The sequence below is a fragment of the Dermacentor andersoni genome, chromosome 3, assembly GCF_023375885.2.
Source record: "Dermacentor andersoni chromosome 3, qqDerAnde1_hic_scaffold, whole genome shotgun sequence".
In the NCBI taxonomy this organism is placed as follows: Eukaryota; Metazoa; Arthropoda; class Arachnida; order Ixodida; family Ixodidae; genus Dermacentor; species Dermacentor andersoni.
Window position 1 is genome coordinate 23,646,685 of NC_092816.1, and position 25,067 is coordinate 23,671,751.

At 44.6% G+C, this 25,067-nt stretch overlaps 1 protein-coding gene across 1 annotated transcript; it reads left to right on the plus strand.

Moving 5' to 3' along the window:
- The first annotated feature begins 11,533 nt into the window (after positions 1-11,533).
- Positions 11,534-24,508, plus strand: Myd88 (myeloid differentiation primary response protein MyD88). Its single transcript, XM_050168551.3, has 7 exons — positions 11,534-11,689; positions 14,471-14,997; positions 17,145-17,192; positions 17,726-17,761; positions 17,836-18,004; positions 20,493-20,584; positions 23,863-24,508. The coding sequence occupies exons 2-7, from the start codon at positions 14,547-14,549 to the stop codon at positions 24,294-24,296; spliced, it is 1,230 nt and encodes a 409-aa protein (XP_050024508.2). The 5' UTR covers positions 11,534-11,689; positions 14,471-14,546; the 3' UTR covers positions 24,297-24,508.
- Positions 24,509-25,067: the final 559 nt, after the last annotated feature.

Consider the following 25,067-nt stretch of genomic DNA (forward strand, 5'->3'; position numbering starts at 1 on the left):
TCGTCAACTTCGGTCAACTTTCTGGACGTCACAGTTACGCTATCGCAAGGTAAATTATTGACAAAACTTTATCGCAAACCTACTGATAGAAACCAGCTTCTACATTTCCGGGAGCAGCCATATGCGACATTGCAAAACCGGTATCCCCTATACAGTCAGGCTCACCGCTTCAAGCGATTGTGTTCAGATCGCAAAGATTTCATTTCTAATTGCAAACAACTCAAAAGTGCTCTCGTTAAACGGCAGTATCCGTCAAAGTTAATTGACGACGCCATATGCCGAGTAGATCAATTAAACAGAGCCGATATTCTTAGCGAAAACCGGTTACCCGAAAAACGTAACAGCACCAATCTTGTACTAACATTCTCGGCATCAACGCCAAAAGTCTTTTCTATATTGAAACGCCACCACAATATCCTTTCCCAAAGTGAACGTCATCTCGATATTTTTCCTAAACCGCTTCGCGTCGTGTACCGACGGTGTAAGAACCTTATGCGAAGCATTGTGCGTGGAGCCTAGCAAGTTAACGAAACCACCATGAGAGCACCAAGATGTAGGCTGCTGTTTCATGACCTACATGACACACATGTGATGCATGTCATGAGCTATCATTTATGTTCGTCATACACTCTTGTCATTCTGTGCCAATTTTGGTACCTACCAAGTTAACGAAACGACCATGAGAGCACCAAAACGTTAGCGGCTATATACATAGATGCTGTCAAAGTGGCAAATGTTCGCCAAGAGATTCTTCGCTCTTAAAAGCTATATCGCCCAATTGACGCCGCTGAGCAGTCCTTCAATTTATGAGCTACTCGCGGGCAAGCAAGCACGTTGAGATGCTTGGGGCGTTCTTTATAAAAATTCTGTATGGTAGATAAAAAGACCTGCATCAGATCCAACGAGTTGGAATCTATATATATAGCGAGGCTTTGTACGAATGCATAAAGGGTCGAAATATGTATACGAGCACATGCACACACACACACTCACCCAAGCGCGGGCGCACACAAATTATACCGAGTCTTTTATTTAGCGGATTTGCTGACTACCATCGAGCTAGTACGACGGACGCCTTGGACGCATCATGGTTTCAGAGGCAGATACGCATGCGTATGCAACGCCTTTCGAATCCATTCTATCCGCAAGAGGCTTTTACTTCTTCATTACCGTGCAGCCACGGATGCGCGAAGGCGAGCTTTCTGGTTCTTTCTTTTTTTCACACGGCCGGCGTCGCCGCTGCCGCGGATGCGCGGCGGCACGTGCCACCTGGTAGTGCTGCAACGAACCCAGCTGCGCACGTGCCCCGTTGTTATTGGTTCACCTATGCGACAAGCCAACAACCAGGCCGCAGCCACGGTCACAAAAGCAGGCGATGTTCGTAAAGAAAATAAAAGCTTTTAAAACGCCTTGTACTCTGCGTCACCGGGGCTTTGGTAGAATGGTCAACTTGTAACGAAACAGAGAACAGAACATATCCTCCTTTACATGCGGCTTCGGCAGAAATTTCTTACAGGGAGGGGGGAGGGGCGACGTATGGCGCGGCCGGCGGCCCCTATCTTGAAACAGATCGGAGATGGGGACAGAGTGCGCCGAGTGCTGATAGCTTCGTGCTCGCTGTGTTCTCGCCGCATAGTTCGCGTTGAAGCGAGAGGCAGCCCAAATGTCAATTCGTTTGCTGCTGCTGCCGCGCTTCCACACTCCAGGGCCGCACTCCAGCGTTCAGGGCGCCGCGTCGCAGAAAATTTGGTGTCCGCATCGGCGTTCGCGTCCCGTGAGCGAAAATTGCCGCATGTATTAGGTATATGTATATGCCACGTGTTGCTATATCACATGCGGTATACGCAGATTGCCAAGCCATTGCATCGCCAAAGTTGTTCATACCTTGTCCTACATTCTTGGCAACGTTATTCCTCGGAATTTTGAGAATGACAGCCCACAAACAAATGACATGAAACAAAACACCGACAGGAAGAACAAGAAGACGACGGAAAGCAAAAGCGTTTCACGTCGGCTCCGTAAACTTCGAATGATTGCCGGCGCTTTTTCGACTGGAAGTACGAAATTCACATCTCAGGAGAAGCAGGAAGACCCAAGGATCACCTAGACAACTAATCAACCAGGTGGGCCATTTCCAGAAATCCTTTCAAACAGTTTGCCACGCCGACCGGGAAGCCTAAGCCTAGCGAGACCATCCCCGTCGCCATGTATCACCAGCCACGGCGGCTGACGTGCTGAGCCTAACGCCGCGATCAGAGCCAGAAAAAAACCCTCTACCCGGCTCTCGCAGAGCATTAAGGTTAACATGGAGGTGGTAAGCGTAGACAGCGAAGATATTCAACCAGAAGAATTGGACCAAGGCCATATTGGTTCGAAATTAAAAGAAATCATCGAAGTGATAAAACACCACTTCAGCGAGCTCACGAAGCTAGTTGGAACAAGAGAAAGGCAATCGGCAGATTCGACAATTAATCGTCGCAAGCCGCATGCCACACTTACCAGTGGACGACTACAGGATCATTATTAGACCAAGAGGCGGACTCAACGTGACCGAACATGGTGCAGACCGCATCTATAACACGGCGTACGACGTGTTGCAAATGTTGAACGCACAGCGGATGAAGAAGATAATTTTTGCCTCAACCAGAAGCAGAACATTATAGTCCTCAGCACACCATCGAAAGAAAGAGCCCAAAAATACGTCGCAATAACCAGTCTGAGCATTGGCAGCAAGGAATATGGAGACTGTGCCACGCGCAGCACCGGAGAACACCTCGAAAGGAGTCATCCGAGGTATCTCTGCCGATGAAAACCCGGAAGACATCGTTAGGAATCTGGTCCCTCCACGCAACCCCAGCGTCCTCTACGCCAAGCGTATGGGCAATACAAACAACGTAATCGTCATTTTTTTATGGATATTACGTCCCTAGCTATGTGAACTATGGATCTGCGCTCGTTCGATGCGTACTTTACAAGAAACAATTTGACATCTGTTACGAATGCGGAAGACTTGGTCACCGAGTGGACGTATGCCCCAATCCTACTGACAAAATTTGCCGGAGTTGCGACACCAAGAATCCAAAACAAGACCACGAATGCAAAGCAGAACGATAACTATGTGGAAAAGACCGCCTGACCGGGGATAAACGATGCCAAGCAAGGTACCGCATGCATCCCATACCTCGTCAAAAAACGAAGATGGGAACGTGCCCGGAGAGAGGAACAAGCGGAATACGACAACTACGGCGATAAACAAAGAAGCCCAAGTACAGCCAGCAGGAACAGAAGAGCCAAAAGCAGATCACGCTCCGGGAACCGATCGAGGTCAAGGTCCCGACACCGCAATGGCAGCCCAATCAAGCCACCACAGATGATTGGCAACAGCAAGGGCACTACCGCGATTACACCACCAGACCCCCATCACAGGTGAGCTGGGCTGACGTAGCTTCCGGGGCGCGCGCGGAGGCAGAGGCTGCACCTAACACTAGAAATAGAGAGTTAGAAAAAGAACTAGCAAAGATGAACCAAATGATGCTAGAACATCATCAGCGGATTGTTGCTCTAAAAGAAAACAGTAAACTGCGGAAAGAAAACATTACTCTTAAGAACGGGCACCCCGCCCGTTCTTAAGAGTGTTTGCAATCGATAGTATTGAGGAAAAAGAGGCAGATATAGAAGAGGCTAACACGCCAGCCAAGCGCAAAGCCATGGACGATAACGAGATGATCACAGTTAAAAAGACCAAGTCCGTTAAACCTCTTGAGAAAAGACAGAATGAAGTTGAAAGCAAAATTGACATTCTAGAAAACAAACTAGACAACATAGATACACGCTTTAAATACCTCCATGGGCACGCAAATTACCCAGCAAGTTACACAGACTATTACGACGCAAACACAACAATTTAACACAATCGCTACAAATTTTACCGACATTGAATCTCGTATGAAGTCGTGGGGACCGCAAACCAGTGGAGGCGGCCCCATCAAAGCAACCAGTAAACCATATAATAAACCCTCGACACCTACAGTGGAGGGAAACGGAAAACTGTAACTGCCACCATGGATCAACACGACCATTATACTATCTGGCAATGGAATTGTCGCGGATACAGTAGAAAAAGATCCCACTTACATCAACAGCTAATTAATAAGGAATATCCTGATGTCATAATGCAACAGGAGCCACACTGTAAGGCCATATTATCTGGGTATACATCATTCTGTAGTGCCGACGATATGACAAAACTGAAGTAGCTTTTATCGATGAGATAGCCGCAAGGTATTTATCTCGGGCTGAGCCAACAATTCACCCATATTACACAGGCACCATAAACAGACAATTAGACGAAGAGATTAGCGAGGCGGAATTGAGAGCAGCTCAACAAAAGCTTATCACTACATCCGCGCCGAGACTGGACGGAATAACAAACAAGACGATCCGAAATCTCGATGATGCCTCTCTAGAACAACTTACCAAGTATATGAACGAATGCTGGCAATCCGGTGCAATACCACAACAATGGAAAACGGCCCAGATTATTCTAATACATAAACCAAGCAAGCGGCTACAGTTGGAGAACCTGAGACCCATTTCACTCACTTCCTGTGTGGGCAAGCTCATGGAGCACGTTGTCCTAACGAGACTGACCAACTATCTCGAGGATATTGACGTTCTCCCCCCTACAATGTTGGGCTTCCGGAGAAATTTGTCCACACAGGATGCAAAATGCTCCAACTTAAGCATCAAATTATAGATAACACAAGTCGGAACACCAAAGCTATCCTAGGATTGGACCTAAAGAAAGCTATTGACAGTGTTAGCCACGAAACAATACTAAACAGAATAAATGAGCTAGGCCTAGGCCAGCGAATATACAGTTATATACGAGACTTCCTTACCAACAGAAAGGCACACATTAAGATAGGAGACCTTAACTCCGAAGAACTACAGATCGGAAGCGCAGGTACGCCCCAAGGTTCAGCAATATCACCAATGCTGTTTAACCTGGCTCTTATTTGATTACAAGCAAAGCTACAGGAAATCGATGGCCTCAATCATACCATCTACGCTGGCGATATCACCCTTTGGGTGCGCGATGGCAACGATGGACAAGTTGAAAACACATTACAACGTGCAATAGAAGCAGTTGAACAATACCTAGCAGGAACCGGACTGGCGTGTTCGGCAGACAAATCGGAGCTCCTCGTCTATGTACCATCGCGACGTGGCCGAAAACCACGCAACCACGAGGAACGAAACAATCCGCAAATTCACCTAACTACGGCAGAAGGTACGCCCATACCCAAGGTTGAAAAAATCAGAGTATTGGGCCTGATCATTGAAAGTAACGGCTACAATGGAGAGGCCATACGCAAATTAGACAATATAACATCTCAAATAATGCGGCTACTTAAACGAATAGCCAACAAACATAGTGGAATGAAAGAAGGCAATCTGATTCAACTAGTCCAAGCGTTCGTAATAAGCAGAATAGTATACGTGACACCGTACCTACGATGGTACTCCTCAGAAAAATACAAATTAGACTGCTTAATCAGAAAAATCTACAAGCAAGCAATCGGACTCTCCATCACCACCAGCAACGATAGACTACTGCAGCTAGGTTTCCACAATACACTGCAGGGATGAGCTAATCGAGGCACAACGAATAGCACAATACGAACGCCTGCGAAAAACTGATGGTTATACTGATGGTTCCACAAACATCCAGTGTTCGTCCGGTGTTGTGGTTGTCCCAGCAAAAGCTATTACCATCAGCTTTAGGACTGACCACCCAACAACATCGACATCTGCTAAACTAGCTGCTCTTCGCGCTGCACTTCGTTTCGTCAATCGGGAGCCACCTCGACAATATTGGGTCAATCTTCAGCGACTCAAAGGCAGCCCTACAATCTGTACTATCAGCTCTGCGTCGCGGGCCATTCGAACAGCTCTTATTCGATATTAGAAGCCTACTCCATACATCACAGGAAAAAGGACACCACGTGACGTTTCAGTGGCTGCCAAGTCACTGCGGCGTCACTGGAAACGAAGACGCCGATAATGCCGCTCGGGCAGCTCTTGAAGACGCACAAGAAGAGGCCATACCGCTTTCCCGATCCGACGCAGCTAGCAGACTTCGAGTGCTTGCACGGGAGATCACGCTCTCTCTATTGTGCACACCAAACAGCCAGACCAACCAGAGCAATCGTCAATACCACCTGCCCTCTTTGATGCGTCTCTACAGGCCAACTGGACTCCGCCGAAGAGAGGCGACTCTGCTTTATCGCTTGTGGCTAGGGGTGGCTTTCACGAAATCTTACTCCTACCGCATTGGAATGGCCGACAACGCTCTCTGCAATGCCTGTCTTTGCGAGGAGACGCTGGAACACATTCTGTGCGACTGTCCTGAATATAATGTTCAGCGACAGTCCCTGGCATCTGTTCTAGCACACCTTGACATTAGACCATTGTCCCTCGACACGATTTTCACATGCCGCCGACAGAAGACATCGCAGGTGAAGGCGACGAAGGGACTACTTCGGTTTTTGAAAGAGACGGGATTGGACAAGCGGCTGTGACAGTTATATGACGTACCATGCCAGATTGATGGACTCCAACGGACGATGTGTGTGTGCTGTGCTATGTGCTCTCTCTCCCTCTCCCCCTTCCCCATCTTTCATCTCCCCCATCCCTCTTCCATGTGTAGGGTAGCAAACCGGTTAAGCTAAACTGGTTAACCTCCGTGCCTTTCCTTCTCCACTTTTTCCTTCCTTCCTTCCTTCCTGCGAAAAACTAAAACAGGTAGGAAAATATTGGATCGCCTAGGTATAAGGTATCATACCCAACATGGCGTCAAAGTAGATATGCCCAGACACATCAGAGACATGATATAACCATCCCTCCAATATTATTATTATTATTATTTGTTTTGAACACATATACACATATACACAGTTAACAGGAAAGGGAAAGCGAAGAGCAGGCTGGCAACTGCCACCGGAAGGGGCACAACGCCTGCCTACCCTTCTGAAGGGAGGTGACAGCAACACAGAAATGGAGGATAGGAAGGAGGGGAGGAAAGAGGAAAGGAAGAGCAACAGGACAAATCTAAAGACTAAAGTAGAACACAGTACACTACGCACGTTGTTCTGCCGATCCCTTCAATACCCAAGAATATGCATCCTACCCACCATCAGGGTAGACGGGAAAGCAGAGCACGCAATACACAGAAGACATTCGGTAACATGTAGCAAGGACACCACAATTTGTAGACGCAGCTAGATACAGACACAAGCGCGCCTACACAGCAGTGGTGATAAATTACGAGGGAAAATGCACGACGAGCGCTACAGTCAACACGCTACACGCAGAAACCGCAGAGGAAATAGCTATTGCGCTAGCCATAGCACAAACACCAGCGAGTATAATCATCAGTGATTCCCAGACGGCCATACGAAATTTCGCCAACGGTCGAATTTCCCCAGAGGCACTACGACTCCTAAAATTAGCTAATAACCGCGACAAAAGTGTCGATCTCATCTGGACACCTGCTCACACACTACCAGACGGTAGCAATGAGGCGGCGCAACGCATGGCTCGAGAACTTATGGACCGAGCCTCAGTTTGCCCCGCCTCACCGACTACCGATGAGTGGGAGTGGGAAAATCGAATGACCAGATTTCACGAAATTACACTTCATAGATTGCAGAAGCCTACATTCCCGCCGCCGCACCCAAAACTAAGCAAAAACCAGTCTGTAGAATGGCGGCAGTTACAGACCAGATCCTATCCGAGCCCAGCTATTATGCACCTAATACACCAGATTTATACACGACGGACAAGTGCAGACATTGCAACTCTAGAGCCACCCTGGAGCATATCCTATGGGAATGTACGGCTGTAATACAGGATAACGGTGATGCAGCCTCAAACAGCGACAGCCTCCGCGCGCGCTGGGAGTCTGCGTTGCTCAGCTCGGACCTGCAGCACCAACTCTAAGCCGTCCAGCGAGCCGAGGAAGCCGCCAAGGGCCAACAACTCTTGTCCGAAACCTAGGCGGCGTCCAGGCCCACACCACCAGATCGCAGGGCACTGAATAAAGTTATTTGAATGAATGAATGAATGAATGAATGAATGAATGAATGAATGAATGAATGAATGAATGAATGAATGAAAACACCGACAGCACATGCCTTTTATGTTAACTCTTCTCAGACTTAGATCTTGCAAGTGCGAAACAATAGCAGAAACCTGGAAATTATGTAGTTTTCTTGCGCGGCTATGCGCAACCACCGGGATCGGTCCACGCAAGAGCCCGCATTTCTACCAGAAAGCTCGCCTTCGTCCATAGCGTTCGCCGCTAGCGTTTCACGGCAAACATCACGGCTACAAATGCTGCAGTTGCCGGGAAGCGTGAGAAGCAGTCAGGGACCTTTGAACGCCATCGGGAGTGGAAAGCTTGAGCGTCCTCCAAACTTTTTGGACAGCGAGTGTGCGTGGTCTTACTTACCTTACTATTTTATCTACTTATCTTACTAGGTATAACTTCTACTAATTTGCTAGCGCAATCGATGCTTCGCCTTTCGGGTGAAACTGCGACTTTTTGTGACAAACGTACAGTACATGCTTAAAAAGGGGCTCCAGGACTGCGCGGCGGCTCTGGCATGCGAAATAGTGGCTTAATAAATACCACTAATTGAAGCTGTGTTTAGGTCTGGAACTTACCCTGTGTCTGAGCAGCCGTACAGTCTTGGAGTCCCTACGACCACGGGCACCGGTGTTTCAGGCAGTATTGTACGTGACTGCACCTACCACACTTAAGTAACAGAGACTTCGCTGTGTCTTTATTTCTGTGTCAGTGTCTTGCGGTCGCCTCTCTCTGCGTGCACGATGCTTGCTCTGCCGTATGATTGCTGCGATGGGTAGTTTTCCCTACCTACGCTGCACCGCTTGCTCGTCAGTGTGAGTGTAGTCTAGCTGTCCCCTCAAAATTTTATGCCAAGGATGATGCGAAAAGAATTTGCCCTGCACCAACCTCGAAAGACACGTGTAGCGGGCTCCTTGAAGCTTAAGATGCACTGCGCAAATGAGCGGTCGTGCACGACGATTCTGCTTTCCAACCAACATTCCGAAATTAGAAGCGCCAGATTGGCCTATACTCAGTGCTTTCCTTCTTTTTTTTGTGTTTTTTTTTTTTACGGCGGCAGTCTATTCCCAACATGCGTAAGAGAGACGGCAAGAACCTGTGTAGAAGCAGTTGTTTTAGGAGCGAGTGCCTGTTTGAAGCCACTCACGGATATGAAAATATGTACGTACGTTCAATGCGATAAGCAGGAAGGAGCAAGAACCGATTCCAAAACTGAATATTCATAGGTGAATAGCCTAGTTGCTTTTCGACAAACAAAACTGACAACGAACATTGTGACGACTTTTATTTACTTGAGCAACCTTTCTTTTTTTTCAAGGTAATTTGCCTTTGTTCTGGTGGGTTGTGTGCACATCATCTCTTACGATCGTCTTATTGTTTTTTATTTATTTATTTTTCAGGTGCACGTTCATGACCATATAAAGCTTGATTGGGCATGCCAAGGTTTAGAAATCATCGCGTCCAAATACACTACTCACAAATAGTTTCTCTAGCCTGACCAGAATAAATCGCGGGAAACAGGATTCACTCAAATGTGTGACGAATAAATTCTTAATTTTGTGCGCATTCAATAATGGTGAATATCTCAGGATGGTTTTGGACGACTTCCCATATCTCAGGATTGCTTTGAACGACTTCCCATCTCTGCGAAGATGCGTGTAGGGGTTGGGAATCACGTTCATTTCAAGCCACAGACCTTTTTCTTCACCATATATGTTTCCCATAGATGTTTCTGGTGCCGTTTGAGGGTTGTGTTTGGAGGCTTGCTCGAAGGAAGTTGCCACTGCAGATGGAGATAACGTTTCACACACTTCTGTGTGTACTGTGCACCTCCCTGTTTGTTTGGCTTTATGTTATGCACACCCGGGCGTAATCTTCAAGCCATCTGCTTTTCTAGGGATGACTTGAATTACAGTTATGAGGGTAGAATATAGCCGCTATAAATAGCATTTCGTGGGTTGTAGCCTTTCATGCAGCAAATTGGTGCGATTCTCTTCAAGAACAACAGTTTCCATAACTCAAAAAACGCCCACCTACGAGTTCCCTTATGTAAAACAATCCACACAGCGTTGCCGTGTGGCATCGTCTCCAATAAATCCAAACTTTCCCATTACAGAAGGCAAAGTCACGGTCTTGGGCTTGTTGATCACAGTCAGTAGCGCATCTTTCGAACACAACAATATTCCAAGCACAAATGGTTTGATGCCTTCATGAAGCGCATTGCAAACTTCCGCCGAAATGCCTGTCGGCACTCGAGCTCTTTCTATAATTGGTGAACTTCGCTTTTACATCACATTTCACGGCTTCGAGATGTGTTCATGAAGACTGGGGAAAATTAGTTAGGGGAAGTGCGCCGGGAACCAGCATTCATATTTCCCGCGCGAAATCAATATATTTTTCTTTCAAGAATAACGCTTAAAAATACCGGCCGTCGTCCTTAACGTGACGTTCGTGTACACACTTCGGTCTTATCTGTGACGCATTCTTCCTTTAGGCGTAGCATGTGTTTCCATATATAAACGTGTCGGCGTCGCGGTGCAAAATATATATATATATATATATATATATATATATATATATATTGAGCACCAGCATCAATAGGCGTGTGGCCGATGGAGCAGCCGTGGGCATAGCAGAAGCGCATGGGAAACTTCTTACTAGTATGAGACGCCGAAACGCTTCAGCGCGAAGCTTTTCACCGGGCGAAACCACCCCACATCAAACAACGCCACCAACATGATGACATTTACAACGACAGTATACTGACAGACAATACATCACCACCGAAACACACAATTGGAAACAGAAGCGAAACTAGAAGCGGCAGCAAGTGACGAAAGGCTATATAGCGTTCGCGCGACCACCACTTCGGCCATCTCCCGAACAGATCTCTGAAACTGAAGCACCGCGAAAGCGCCATCCATGGAAAGCTCTTTAAAGCGCACGAAAGCGTCCAGTCAAACATAGCATAAAGAACTGTAAAGCTGTACTTAGAAAAAAAGAAGCTCCGTTTTTGTTAGCTTTGCGCTAAGTTCGAGCACGTACAAGCGAGTGGTTTAGGCGGGAGAGTTAGCTTACAGCGTTATAGAGGCAACTTATGCGCCTTGAGGGAAAAATAAACCCTTTGGAATGAAGATTTACTTGAGATTGATTCAAAGCGCAATACCACACCTAGCCTAGCGTCACGTTGTCTTTGTATCGTCTGCTTCAAGCGATGGCAGCGCCAAATTACTGACTTCATTTGGTAATTTTTCAAGTTTTTCTTACAAATAAACAGTTTTCAACATAATATAAAAGTGAATACGTAACTTCAAACAAATACAATTTGTTTGAATAGCTCAGAAGATTAGCATCATGTGGCTTGAAAAGTGTGACGTGAACAACGCGCAACAGCGGTAGTGGGTTGCTGGCGGGCTGCCGACGGAATTTCCGTAGCGTTTCCGCGGCCGCTTCAGGCACCTGTTGCTTTGTTTTAATAAGTTTTCAAACTTGCAAAGTTCGAGCTCATTTCCCAGTGACAGCTTCTGCGGACTTCAGGTATGTGTAGTTTTGTAACTGTTGAGATTGCGACCGTGCGTGACACATATTACACGGCAAACGCGCCTTCCGTTTGGGACGGCCGCTTTCAGGATACTCTGTCGTTTTCGTGCGTGGTGATAAAGAAAAAAATGCAATCAGTGGTTCTGCACGTTCTTTTGTGTTCGATCCTATCTACCGTCAACTCGATGCAATTGTAGTTAGTAGTACTCCGATCGCTTTCGACGCTTGTCGGACGCGGCTAATTTCTAGCTGTTCCTAAAACGAAAGTCGCCCACTTGGAGCAGTGACAGGGGCCGTCGATGTGATTCGGATCCATTATCTAGTTTAAATTATGCATACCAGTTTATCGTGCCGGTCTTGGCAGCGATTGTTCACAGCAGCAATTTTGGACGAGCATCCGGTTTTCCCAGGGATTTACCCATCACAAGCAGGTCGCTCGACTCGGACTTTTTGATGTCGTCCGGATGCTTTCCCCGAATATGTTCATTACGTTTCTTTGTTTTTAGTGTCGCTCATTCCCAAAGAAACAATGTTTTGATTTGTTTCGTTCAAGGGTGTCCTAAGTTTGTTAAATATATACCGTATCATTCCTTGGGCATCTGACACACATTTTCGTAATGCATCGCATAAATATAGCCATTAAAGTAGTCTAAATTAAATTATGGATATTAACGTAGAGAACTTTCGCAGTGGGTTACGAGGGGCGCTGTAGTAGAGCCGCCGGATTAATTTGTGCCGCTTAGAGTACTATATATATATAATTAATAAAGAGGTTTAGGTTAGGCGGCTAAAGCTGCACCAAAGCGTTGGGAGTCGCAGACCACCGGGCGTACGAAAGAACCAGAGCGAGCACAAATTAGCGTGAAGGACCCACAAGGGAGTTTGTGTCCCCCAACGGTTGGGTGCGGCTTGCGTCACCTAGCCTGATCTATCTTATGTCTGTATCTAATTTAACATATCGAAGCACGTGGTACACGAGCGTTCTTGCGTTCCTTTCCTATCGGAATGTGGCCACTGCGGCCTGTGATCGAACCCCCGACCTCGCACTCCAGAACGCAACGGCCACTGAGCGACTGCCGACGTGTTACACATTCTTTTTCTTTTTGTGTTACACATTCTTTTTTACTCATGTTACTAAAGATAAACATTCCCACGACCTACAAACGGCCAAATCGTGTTGCAGAAATGTCCATATGTAACACCTGGATATTTGAAGCTTACTACAAACATCCTGTATATAGGGCAGGCACGTCAGATTTACATTGCATAGTGTAGGGTTTGGGAGTTGTGGTCTCGGGAGTCAGGCGCCAGACAGAGGGTCACACTCTAGCCTATGCTGCTGGTTCGTCTCGAAACGGGCAGCTGGCCTGCACCGTTGTCCATGCTTTCTGGATGAGAGTTACTTCTTCGTGATCAGTTGTGAGGACAAGAGGTTGGAGAAACGAACCAAGGGGTTTATTTACATAGCAGAACAGGTAAGGGCAAGCTCATACTTGCAGGGCATGCAAGCACAGCACATGTTACATTGCAGCACGCAGATACAATGAAGCGCTTCTGCACAATGACCGAGCATGCTAAGTAATTCTGGGAGAGCACTCTGTACTCATTGCATTGTCCCTTTGATGACTTGGATAGTGAACAACGCAAGCTGCCAGAAGCCATCCCCCAAAATTCCCAACCACTTCTTGACTGGCTTGACAGGCTGATATGATGCGCAACACTTCGTGATAGTAATTAGCAGCCTCTTGAATGCAGTCGGCATGGGCAGCTTGGTGAATACGCACGCACCCCTTCTTCAGCATTTAGCTCGCACCTTGAATAACACATGCCTCCAAAGACAGCTTCAGTGATGTCATGGGCAAGTCACTTAACTATAATAGAAAAGCACCCTCTTATAGGAGTGCCGGATTTTTCAGCATCTCTGCAGTGTTCAGGTTGACTCAGATAAATGTCATTTGGCATCGATACCACAATTGCCATGGAGTCCGTGCTTTGGTGAATATGCCAAATGTAACAATAGGTAGTCGGCTGTGACTGCCACGGACATGCATAACTGCCCATCATATCAGGTCCTCTTGCAGAATGTTGGCTACAATGAATATTACGTTTGCACTGGACGTTGTGTGATAGGTGCAACAGGCAGAACGGCCACACAGCAAGATCATATGCATCATGTGCTAACGTATGTGCACGTGCGCTCGAACGAAGAAGTGCAGTGTGCCTGTTCTTCTAAGCTTTCCGCCAGGCACAAGTGCCATATTGAATTAGCAATAGTTCTAAAGGTAAATTCTGTCAGAAAAGACAAAGCAGATTTACAGAGGAGCTGTCAACACAATAGTTTTGGATTATAATTTAAACAAATGAGAAAACAGAATTACATTGTAGAGAAACTGGAGAATAACGCCTCTGGGAGGATAAAAATTCATGTGTGGATCAAAAAATGTCTATACGTCAAGTTGTTACAATATACGTTAGATATTATGTGATGAAATCTATGGGCTGTCTCATTCTTAAGTCAAAGTGACATGCTCAAGACATCCTGTATGTGTCTGACAAAAACATACCTGTCCGTGATGTCTAGCAGATGTCAGTCTTGGACTTGAACATTAGGACCTAACTCGTACATTACAGAAGCAGTTTGTGGTTTACTGGACAGAATTGTGGAATTTAATTCGAGGGTTGGGGTGGTTGCAGTTACCTATTTATTCCTTAATAACTGTTGGAAAGATTAAAAATGAATTCAGCATTATCCTATATGTGTTCTTTCTTTTGTTTCAGGAGCCATTTCAGTTACTTATCTCTTCAGGTTACGACGCACAGCAGGGATGTCCCTACGTAGCCTATCAAAAGTTGCATGCGGAGGCAGAAACCTGCCATGCACCACATCATAGCGCTGGAAATCTGTTCCGTTTCTATTGGGGCATTGATGCCTGACAGGCCGATTATGGCTTACCCGCGACTCCCCGAGCCGAGCTCTACCGAGCTCGCACCAAACGACTTCCAAGACATTCCGATCAGTGCAGTCGGTCTGAAGTGTCGTGCCATACTTGCCATGCGCCTTGATGTGCCACAGCTGCTTCTGGGGCCGTCAGGACATCGTGATTGGCGAGGGTTGGCACTGCTGGTGGGCCTTAGCTGTGACGAGGTGGAGCTGCTGAAGGAACAAGGAAAAAGCCCCACAGCATCTCTCCTGGAACAGTGGGATGCACGGTCGGGCCAGCACCTGGCAACTGTCGGCCGGCTTATGCAGCACCTTATGTGCCTTGAGAGATACGACGTTATTGAAGACACCAGAGCAGAGCTGCGTAAGTAACTGATGCTAATTTTTCATTATCATAGCGTGGATCAAATTAGTTCTAAGAAAACCTACAAGGTGGAGGAAATTTGATAAAAGGGGAAAATTGCCATCCACCCTAGGATAGCACAAAGTTACAAATTAAACCCGTATGGGTTTCTCAAAAAGAAAGCTTCACAGTTGAAGAAATATTTATCCTGATCTAGGGATCAAACCCCTGACCACCTCCAGTCCATGCTTCAGTTGCGAAGTTTTCTTTCTCAGAAACTTATCTGGATTTCCTTTGCAGTTCTGTGCTACTGTTGAATCGAAAAGTTTTGTTTCATTCTCTGCATGTATGTCGCAACCGTTGTATCATTGTTAACAGTGGTCATTATTTCAAAAGGACACCAGAGCTGCTATGCTAATGCGTCAGGCTTCTAGTGCCAAAAAAAAAAAAAAGCGATGTAGAATACAGTGGAACATGATGTTTGTAAAATAGACCACTTTTACACGACTTTCACTGTGGCACCCCGCTACCTGAGAGCATGCCGGTACGTAGTAGTAATCCTTAGCTGGCTGAAGGGCAACCATATGGTACAAAGCATGTTGTGTTTGTCCCTTAACAAGCAGGACCGAAGGCAGGGAGGTGAGAGTAGAAAGATTCCACATTAGGAGTGGAATCGAGGAGATGCACTGCCCAATGTCCCCAAAATTTCAGTGGAAAGTTCCACAATGCCTTTTTCTCGGCATTCCCCACAATGTTGTCTTAATTCTTTCCCAACCATGGGAAAAATATTTGTTTTTCGAAGGTTACACCAGACTTTATTTCTGATGAAACTACTGCACTCAATATTTTATGTAATACATAAACAAAAAGCAGAATGAATGTAATTTTCATGCATAATAGACTTATTCACGAGATATATGTAAAAAAAAAAAGATAGATTGCCAGAATCAGGATTGAGGGATAAAATTGAACGAAGTTTGTAAAGACACGTTTGTGTCTACTAAGAGAAATATCTAACAAAAATTATGAGATAGAATTATGAGGCACTATTTCCAAAAAAATCAAAATTTTTCATTGAATAGGTATTCCACTACAAAAATTTAACTGCAAGTACTAGTGTTGGGCGTGCCGGGCTGCGGCCTTGGATGTTCCAGGCTGGTTTGTGTTGTCGCTATCAGAGTCAAAGTCTGACGAATAGGCAGCATCCTAAGACTCTCTACTGCTTGATACATCGATAAAATCACTCGCAGAGCAGCTGAATCACATCTGCGATCTGTTGAAGCGCGCACTCCACTCCCAGAGGCAACCATTCTTGTTTTCTACTTTGACAATTGCAAAACTTCGGAGCGCATTAAAAACTCACTGCCTGGCGTGAAAAAATCGGAACAGCTTAGAAAACAAAAGTATAGTTCTCCTCAGCATCGAGGAGTTACAGTAGGAAAGGAGTGAAGACTACTGTCATTATGGCGCCAGTAGGCGCACTATGCATGTTCTCTGAGCGTGATGAAATCAGTCTGTTCGTGCACTGCATTTAACTTGAGTAGCACGATGACATAGACAATGGGGAGACCATGTATAAGAAAGTGTCTGCCACATATGGTATCTCATGTCTGTGCTGTTTTTTGTTATCGTTTTTTTTACTATGTATTCATTTTACAAAGAAATAAGGGTGCTGAAGTTGTTTCCTGAGGTGGTAGTATTAAGGATTTTCAGCCTGTGCTAGCTGGTATGAGTATGGCTGCTGCAGAATTGGAAAATCATTTAGAAATCGATGTCATAAATTAACCGGGGCCTGTCAATGAGCACCTTCTGTCCTAGATCAAGAAAATCACAAGAAATAAAGTATCTCACTTTTCAAGTGATAGTTGTGTAAGTTTGAAGTTTGCCGAGTCTTCAGTGAGGACTCTTAGATAAGCTTTTCATTATATTTAGTAAACACACTCACTGAGAGAAATGTATAAGTTGAAAATTCATGAGAACTTGTGTATGCACACACTGAAGAAAGCCCTCAATGGTAAAATTAGCCTAAGCAAGGCAGTATGGCTTCAATAAGCACATACCTTCAGTTAGTGCACTTTTTGTTGCTTTACTAAAATGAGCTTTCTGATTCTTGTGATTTGAAATCTCGGAGAATTTATTTATTTTACTGAATGAATGTTATCTTTCAGGTCAAGACATAGAATTCCACCGAAAAAAGCAATCTGGTGGCCATTCAGGTTAGTGGACATTCGTACTAATGCACATTGCTATGGCCTCTTAATAAAGGTAGTGTAAGGCATAGTACTATTGTTCTGGATTGTAAAAACAGGAAGCAAATTCATCTGCAAGTCAAAGCTAATAATTATTTTGTAGTTGCTGTTGTTGTCGTCGTCGCCATATGCACTTCATGTTATCACAGTAGCTCAAGATGGCTAGTTAGTAAGAGCAGCAGCAAAGCATGGTGTTGGCCACACCATGTAACAGAAGTCGGTATAAGTTGTGACCCAAGATAAGGACATGTGTGTATTGTAATTTGTCTTTGCTCTTCATAGTTAAACGCCACCAGTTTAGTGCAATTGCTGCAGTACTTGTTCATGAATCATGAACACATATACTGTCAACTAGTAAATTGTTCATTCTCTTTATAGTTATTGGGTTTATAGATGTAGTGTGTCAGCAGATGACCATAATACTTTCACAAGCTATATCATTGTAGATAGTTTATGTAGGTCCAAAGAAAAGAACTTATCACATTGTTGTACATTTTCAGATCTTGTTCAAGGTCCAATAGACAAGTCATCAATGAGTAAGTGAAATTAGTATATTTTTTATGCCCACTAAGTGTAAGAAAAGTTCTAACACACCCAAATTCACATTCAGGGATACCAGTCTATGATGCATTTGTCTGCTATACATCGGAAGATTGGCCCTTTGTTGAGGTGCTGGTCAACAAATTGGAATCTTTGGGTCTACGTCTATTCTTGCCCAAGAGAGATCTAAAAGCAGGCGTCCTTCAGTACTCTACATTTTATGAACTCATGGAGAAATGGTAAGCTGTCCTGCCTATAAGCATAAATTTCTTTTTGTGTGTATCTAGGAAAGCATTGCAGTTGATTTCAACCAATTCAAGCAGCCAAGCAAAGCAATTTGTTGACTATTTCAGACACAAAAAAAAGCTGCAGTCAGTGGTCAAGAGGCATAGGTTGACTAGGCAAGTTCTGTCAGTCTGCACTACATTTGCATATGCATTTGTGCTTAATTAATATGGCTTCCAAAATGCACTAGCTGGCTACACAGATGCAAGTGTCTGAGGCAAACTACTTATCTAGCTTTGAGTGAGGCAACTCGGGTAAGTGCTAAAATGGCTTAGCCTAAAGCAGCATGTGGCATCAAATATCTTATGCTGATTCAGGTCGCATTGCAGTTTATCTATTTTGCGTTGCAGTTTATCTTTCGTTGCAGTTTTACTGTTTAAGGGCAGTGTGGCTGAAATCGAGGCATTGTAATGATTAGCTGCAAGTTCAATACCGGGTGTTTCAGGGAAGATTTGGAGTGATTTTTAAACATAGTACAGCAAATTTGGATCCAATATTTTAGGCAACTCATTACTCTTAGCGGCAGACATCAAGATCTTAGTAGCACATAATTAGTATAGGACAATATATTTAAGAAATTTACTAATTCACACCTTGGCAGCATTACAGAATATGTTGTAACTGCAATATTGAGGCTAGCCAGTAGGCAAAGTGCACTCATGTGCTAGTAATCTTGTGCCTTACTCCAGTTTTAAAAGATATCTCCTCGAAATGGACAGCAAAATGCTTCAGTGTTCCAGTTAACATTCTTGTGTACTGCAAAAAAAAAATGTAGTTCGGGAAAACATTAACTAGAACAGCCACTCCCATGACAGCACTTTTCCACATGGCATCCCAAAACACATAAGCTGGGAACGCTGTCAAGTTGGAGAGGAATAAACCTTCACTTGCAGTTCAGCGCTTGTGTTTGTGTGATTTAGTGTTCATCCATATGTAAACAAGTGCACTGCCTTTAGAATGATAGAATTATTCATATATGGGGTCTTTTGTTCGTGAGTTTTCTATCTTTTTTAAATTTTGGGGTACAAATTGCGTGTTATTCTTTAAGAGAAAAACCATGGCTAAATTGGGGTTCTTGCTTTCTGGCAACCCAAAGTATGGAATTTTCCTGGTAACATCTACAAACTATTAACACATGCAGCGTTCTCTTCTTGGACCCAAATGGACTTTTTGGGCACAAGTGAAATTACTGACTGGGACATGCAATGACAAAAAGAGTTGCTTGCAAGTGGCTAGACAAACTTACTTGAATAAATGTCCTCTCAATGGCACAGCTATTGTTCATAATCCATAGCAACGTCAATGCTGGGTTCGCTTCCTAGCACATTACCACCATCTACAGGTACACTATGGGCTGCAAATGCGGTGCTATGGACCATTGTCGTATTCATGTAAACGTGACTACCAAAGACGTGAACCAGCTTTCGTTCAGTTGAAAGCCAGTTACCATTGAGTATGTTATATATGCCTGTTTTTGCCCAAATGTTTTGTGAAAAGGAATCATATATCATATTCATATGAATAATATTGCTAATATATATGTCTTGACTACGTGCTCACACAAGATGGGCAGTGCTCATTAGTTTTCCAACATCTACATTTTTTGTCTTTTACAAAAGGACAAACTTTGGGAATAAATAGGGTTTAACCAGATTTTTAGAAAATTTGTTCCAGGTGTAAAAATGGGGCATTATTGGGTTTTATCTGAAAACGAAGGGCCCTACTCGTATACTGTGTTTTAGGGACACACTAAAGAACTGCAAGTGGTCGAAATCATTTTGGAGCTCTCCACTACAGCACTATGGCATGCTTCATAGTCCTCTGTGCAGCTTCTGAACATTAGACTTACCAATTTAGTGCCTTAAGGTTTTCCCTGAAGCACTCAGTATGGCCTTTTACAGTGTTGATCTAATTCACTGAGTGTTTCTTGGTCATCGAAATAAGGGCATGTGTAGTGCTCACAGAATGAAACACAATGGGAAAACATTAGGCAGATAACTCCATATGTGCAATCACTTCAGAGTACCATGTCCTGTCGCTAAGAATCTCGTAACTAAAGGTGATGCAGGCTCAAATCTAAATATACGAGCCAAAATTATGGCGATGTTACAATAACTGCAGACGCTGAAAACGAAAGCATGTGGTTGAGCTAGTCCTAAATTGGCACACTTCATTCTGTGAGCACTGCACACATAAAGAAGATATGTGATTATTTTTATGTTTACACAAAAATTATGGAGAATAGATCATCACGTGTGCTAATTAGACAGTTCACATGCAAATCATTACTATTTGATGAAAAGCTGTGTTTGCTAGAGGGAGAATACTACTTACTGCATGAGTGAGGAAGCTACTTCACATGACCTTGTGCAGCTTTTGTAGCAGTAGTTTAGGTCTAATTTTACCTTTTCTTTCTGTATGTGTGTGTTTTTATCATTCCAGGTGCAATAAAACCATAATTGTGTTTTCACCCGACTTCCTCCGGTCACAAGAGTGTCGTGTGCAGCAAAGGTTCATCGAAAGCATAAACATTGGTGAGTTTTCAGACGCCAGAGGCCAGGTTTTCTATATGTACAAATCAACATACCTGCCATGTCTTAATATGTGCATGTCAGTGGTGTATTCAAAACAGCACACACTGCTGACCACAGCAACAAGTCGGTGTATCTATATCAGGCTGGTAGACCTTGACCTTTGATATGTTTGCCACTGACTGGATAATGAATACAATGCAGCGTCAAAATAATGGCAGTGCAACACTATGGGAGTAAAGGGCTGCTATAGTAGGTTCACAGTAATTCAAACTCCAATACAGCACAATTCCGATCATAATTAATAGAAATCTCAAACACTTTGGTTGGCCCACAATTTTCTATACTTTCCAATGCAGGTTAGCCACAGATAGTGGTTACTTCGGACCTTTCAGTTTCTTAGTGCAGAGGAATGTGGCCCAAGAAATAAACGATTGGATGATGTTAAGACGTGAGTGGTTGACAGGGACATCTTAGATTGAATGTTCAGGCTGCTGTACAGTCAAATCTTGATATAACGAATCACACGGGACTGCCGAAAATCGTTCGTTATATTGAAATATCGTTGTAATGAAAAACTTGCGGTTATAAGCCAGTGGACAAACCTTGGAATGAAAATGACATACCTTGGCAGTAGATGTGTGTGCAGACAAGCATACTCTTAAATAAAGATGTTTCACTTTAACGCTGCTTTATGAAGAATCTCATCTTCTCTGTTCGGTGACCCACAGTAGTCTTCCTTCGGGTCATCATCACTGGAGAGGCCACGAGTGCAGTTAACAATCTCTTCGGTTGTCAGGTCTGCCGCTGTTAGTGCTGCGCTGTCGCTCTCCATGTAGGCGTCGAAGGAAGAGATGGCGGGCAGCAGTTCCACAACCTCGGTCCACAGGTCTCCTGGGTTGTTGTCGGTTACCTTCAGGTCATTTTCAAGCTGAACAGGTGCTTTGACAAGCCCTGCTTTTCGCCAGCAGTTGCTAATGGTGGACGCCTTCAAGTTCCACCAAGCTCCTGTGAGCATTTCCGCTGCCTGACGAATATTGATTGCAGTCGGCTGCTTTAGGCGTAGGTTGATAATCAACAGCTGCTCAGTGCACTTACGAAATTCTGCTTTCACACACTTTATAATGCCCTGGTCTAGAAGTTGTAACAAGGACGTGTTGTATGGTGGCAGAAACTCCAAGCGAATGTGCGTCAAGTGAACATTCACAAAGTGAACATTCACAATGTGAGCAGAGCAGTTGTCGACAACCAGTAGAATTCTTCGGTCATCCCTTCTCATTTGGCCGTCGAGTTTGGTGAGCCACTCAGAAAAGAGTTCTCTGGTCATCCAGGCTCGTTTGTTGGTGCGGTAGTCATATGGTAACGACATGATGTTTTTCATGCAGTGAGGCTTTGCGTACTTGCCGATGACGAGCGGTTTAATTTTCTTCATGCCTGTTGCATTGCAGCAGAACAGGACTGTCACCCAAAGATGCGACTTCTTCCCTCCTTTTCACTGCTGCCCTTTGAGGTGCATCATCCGGTCTGGCAGGAGCTGATAAAAACGTCCGGTCTCATCTGCGTTGAAAATATCGTCTTCAGAGTACAATTTATCCACCTCTAGAAAACGATCATTGCACCAGGAATGCACGGCTTCTCTATCAGCAGCCTATTCCTTTTCCGCCCGAGACTACCTGCCCAGTTATTCCGTTCCATTGGCGGAAACAAAAAAGCTTACCCGCACTGGCATCGAACCCAGTTATTTCAAGTGCATTGGCAAATTCACGGGCATTTTCGTGGAGCATTGGGCCAGACACGGGAACGTTTTGCAGTCTGGCATCTTTGAACCATGTGAGAACAGCTTGGTCCACATTTGGAAATTTTCCCAGTCACAGCCATTTCCTCGTAGGCGCGAGTTGCGATTCCCGGTGAAGCTTGACAATCTTGTCTCGGTCTTTCAACATGGTAGTGACAGTCGATGGAGCAATGCCACGCTGTCTGCACACGTCAATTTGCTTTTCCCTGCATCAATTTTCTGCAATACGTCCAATTTATCCTGCAGCGAAAACTGCTTTCGCTTCTTCTTGGCGTCGTCGCTAGCTGGATTCATCGTTGGATCTCATGCGAACATCGCCAAACCTTTGTCATGAAGTTCTTGGTGAAGTTTGTGGTGAAGCAGTTGGCACTCGACATGGTGATGATGATGGCTACTGCACTCACAGTTTCTGCTTCACGCGAGAGTTGCAGCACTGTTACTTTTAGCCGAATTCGTAATACTGATGTTCCTCGGTTATAAAAAGAAAAATAAACTATGTGTCTTATCCTGATATATGTGCTGTATTGAAATTCATAGTTCTGAAATATTTTTACATGGAAAATATAGGCAATCTGGTGGGGATATGTAACATATTCGTAAATTTGAGAAATTCGTTAATGTGGGGTTCGTAGCAATGAGATTTGACTGTATATGGCGATGTGCTTTGCTACAACTATTTGCCATGAATGCAACCATATGCTACATATATGTTCTTGTAACTGGTCTATGCTTTTCTTGACTTCATTGCCTATTGGCTTTATATGCTCATGATTAACAAGAATTGAGCCGCTCTGTTTTGCTTCTTCTCTGTCTTTTTCTACATTGTTTTCATCTTTACCAGGTTTGTATAACTGCTTGTGTGCTTGGATAAAAATTTTCTATTGGACCATATTTTTTTATTCATCTTTTTCCCTTTCTGATAATAAAAGTAATCTGCTGATCCTGGGAAAATAGACTTGATAGTAGTAGAGTCACACTGGCATAGTATTCCCAGTCTTGCCGATTTTCCACTTCCTTCATTGCATTCCGATGGAAGGTCCATTATATTGTGTGGGGCCATTATCCTGTGTGCTTTTTGGCTTTTATGTTTTCTCAGCTGCAAAATTTTTTTTACAGTCCCATGAAAGGCCTGTTGATGAGGCTTTGCCACAACAATCCGAACAGCAAGTGGAATAGGTTAATGGTTAGCATAAATGAAGGTAGCAAGAAAGTAGCATGTGCAGTTGGCATCAGAAGTTTATGGACCGTGGGATCTGAAGAAACATTGAATTTCTAACCAGCTTGTGACCGTAGCCAGTAAAACTGTACGTGATCCTGTTTGCATATATAGTGCTAGTACAAACAGGAAATCCAAATGTCAGCCTATGTGTCCATGCTGCAGAAATATTCAGAATTTTTTTTTTTCATATCCTGCGGTCCGTGAACTTTGGTGCACACTGTCCTACACTGACAATAACATTGGTGGTATTGCACTTCCTTTTGGCAGAGCAAGCACAGCAGAAGCTGATACCAGTCATCATCAAGCAGTGTGCATTGGAGGGCACGATCCGAATGATTTCCAAGATCAACCTCTGCGATGACACTTCTAAGCTAGCCGAGTGGGGCTGGAAGAAACTGATCGAGTCAGTCCGGTGCCAGGGAAACTCGCTGTTCGTCAGTGCACCACACTCTTGCATCTTGCCTGCTGCCCCAGCATCGCTCGCGATCCCTGCTTCTCTCGTCGTGAGCACCATGCCCGCACCCAGGAAGCTGGCGACAGCTGTGCACACGAGGACACATCCGAAAGACACGCAGGACGTCATAGCTGCTACAAGTTCAACGAAAAGCAAACTTGGGTGGCTAAGATTCTTTGGCAGGAAAAAGGCGAGCAGTGTGTCTAGTGATTCGAGTGGTTTCCAGAGCATGGCTTCACCAGAGTGACTTAGCGGTGATGTTGCTACGATTTGTCAATGGATGTGTGGGGCCACATTAGCAGGACGAAAAAGATGGACACATCTTTTATGCTGCAAGACTGTGCTTTAATACAGCTGACTCTGTGTGGTGGAGTGGCTGGCATGTTGGCCAGCTGCTCTTGCCTCATGTGCATCCTGGAATAAAATGTGATGGTGGTCAGCTCACTGCCAACCTCAACAGATGCAGTAGATCAGTTGTCCTTGGTAGAGTGTATAAGCGCGACTGGACGAGGACGTAAAAACAGATACACAGACACTACATCCTCGTCCTTCTACGTCCTCGTCCAGTCGCACTTATACACTCTACCATGGATTCTAACCAACTAGCCCGCCAACGTGTTTTAACCAAGATCAGTTGTCCGATCTACCAAGCACTAAAGCATAAAGAAATGAACTTGTTTCAATCTTGGGGACACTTTCACTGCTGAGAGATTTCGAGTGGTTAGTGCCAGACGCATCAACATCTATGAGCAGCATTATTCTCATTCCAATGCCAAGTACTCTTTCTTAGCACTGTGCGAGGAACACTCTTGCCCTTGAATATCGACATGTCCAACACTAGTCTAAAAAAATCTCATGGCAGTAAAAGTATGCATCTCCGAAAGAGATTTTCCGAGAATGCCGCCTTGGCTCTGTACAAGGAAAATGCAGGGGCGCTCAAGAACAATGTGTTAATTCTTTTATTTGCCGACATTCACTTCAAATCCACGTTTTCAACAGAAAAGTTTGCAGACAGTCA

What these genes read in the sequence shown, in the direction of transcription:
- Myd88 (XM_050168551.3), top strand. Translation starts at nt 14,547, where the DNA reads ATGCGGAGGCAGAAACCTGCCATGCACCACATCATAGCGCTGGAAATC. An exon ending in GCAATCTGGTGGCCATTCAG is followed by an intron (nt 17,193 to 17,725) that starts GTTAGTGGACAT and finishes GTACATTTTCAG; the next exon opens with ATCTTGTTCAAGGTCCAATA. An exon ending in TATGAACTCATGGAGAAATG is followed by an intron (nt 18,005 to 20,492) that starts GTAAGCTGTCCT and finishes TTATCATTCCAG; the next exon opens with GTGCAATAAAACCATAATTG.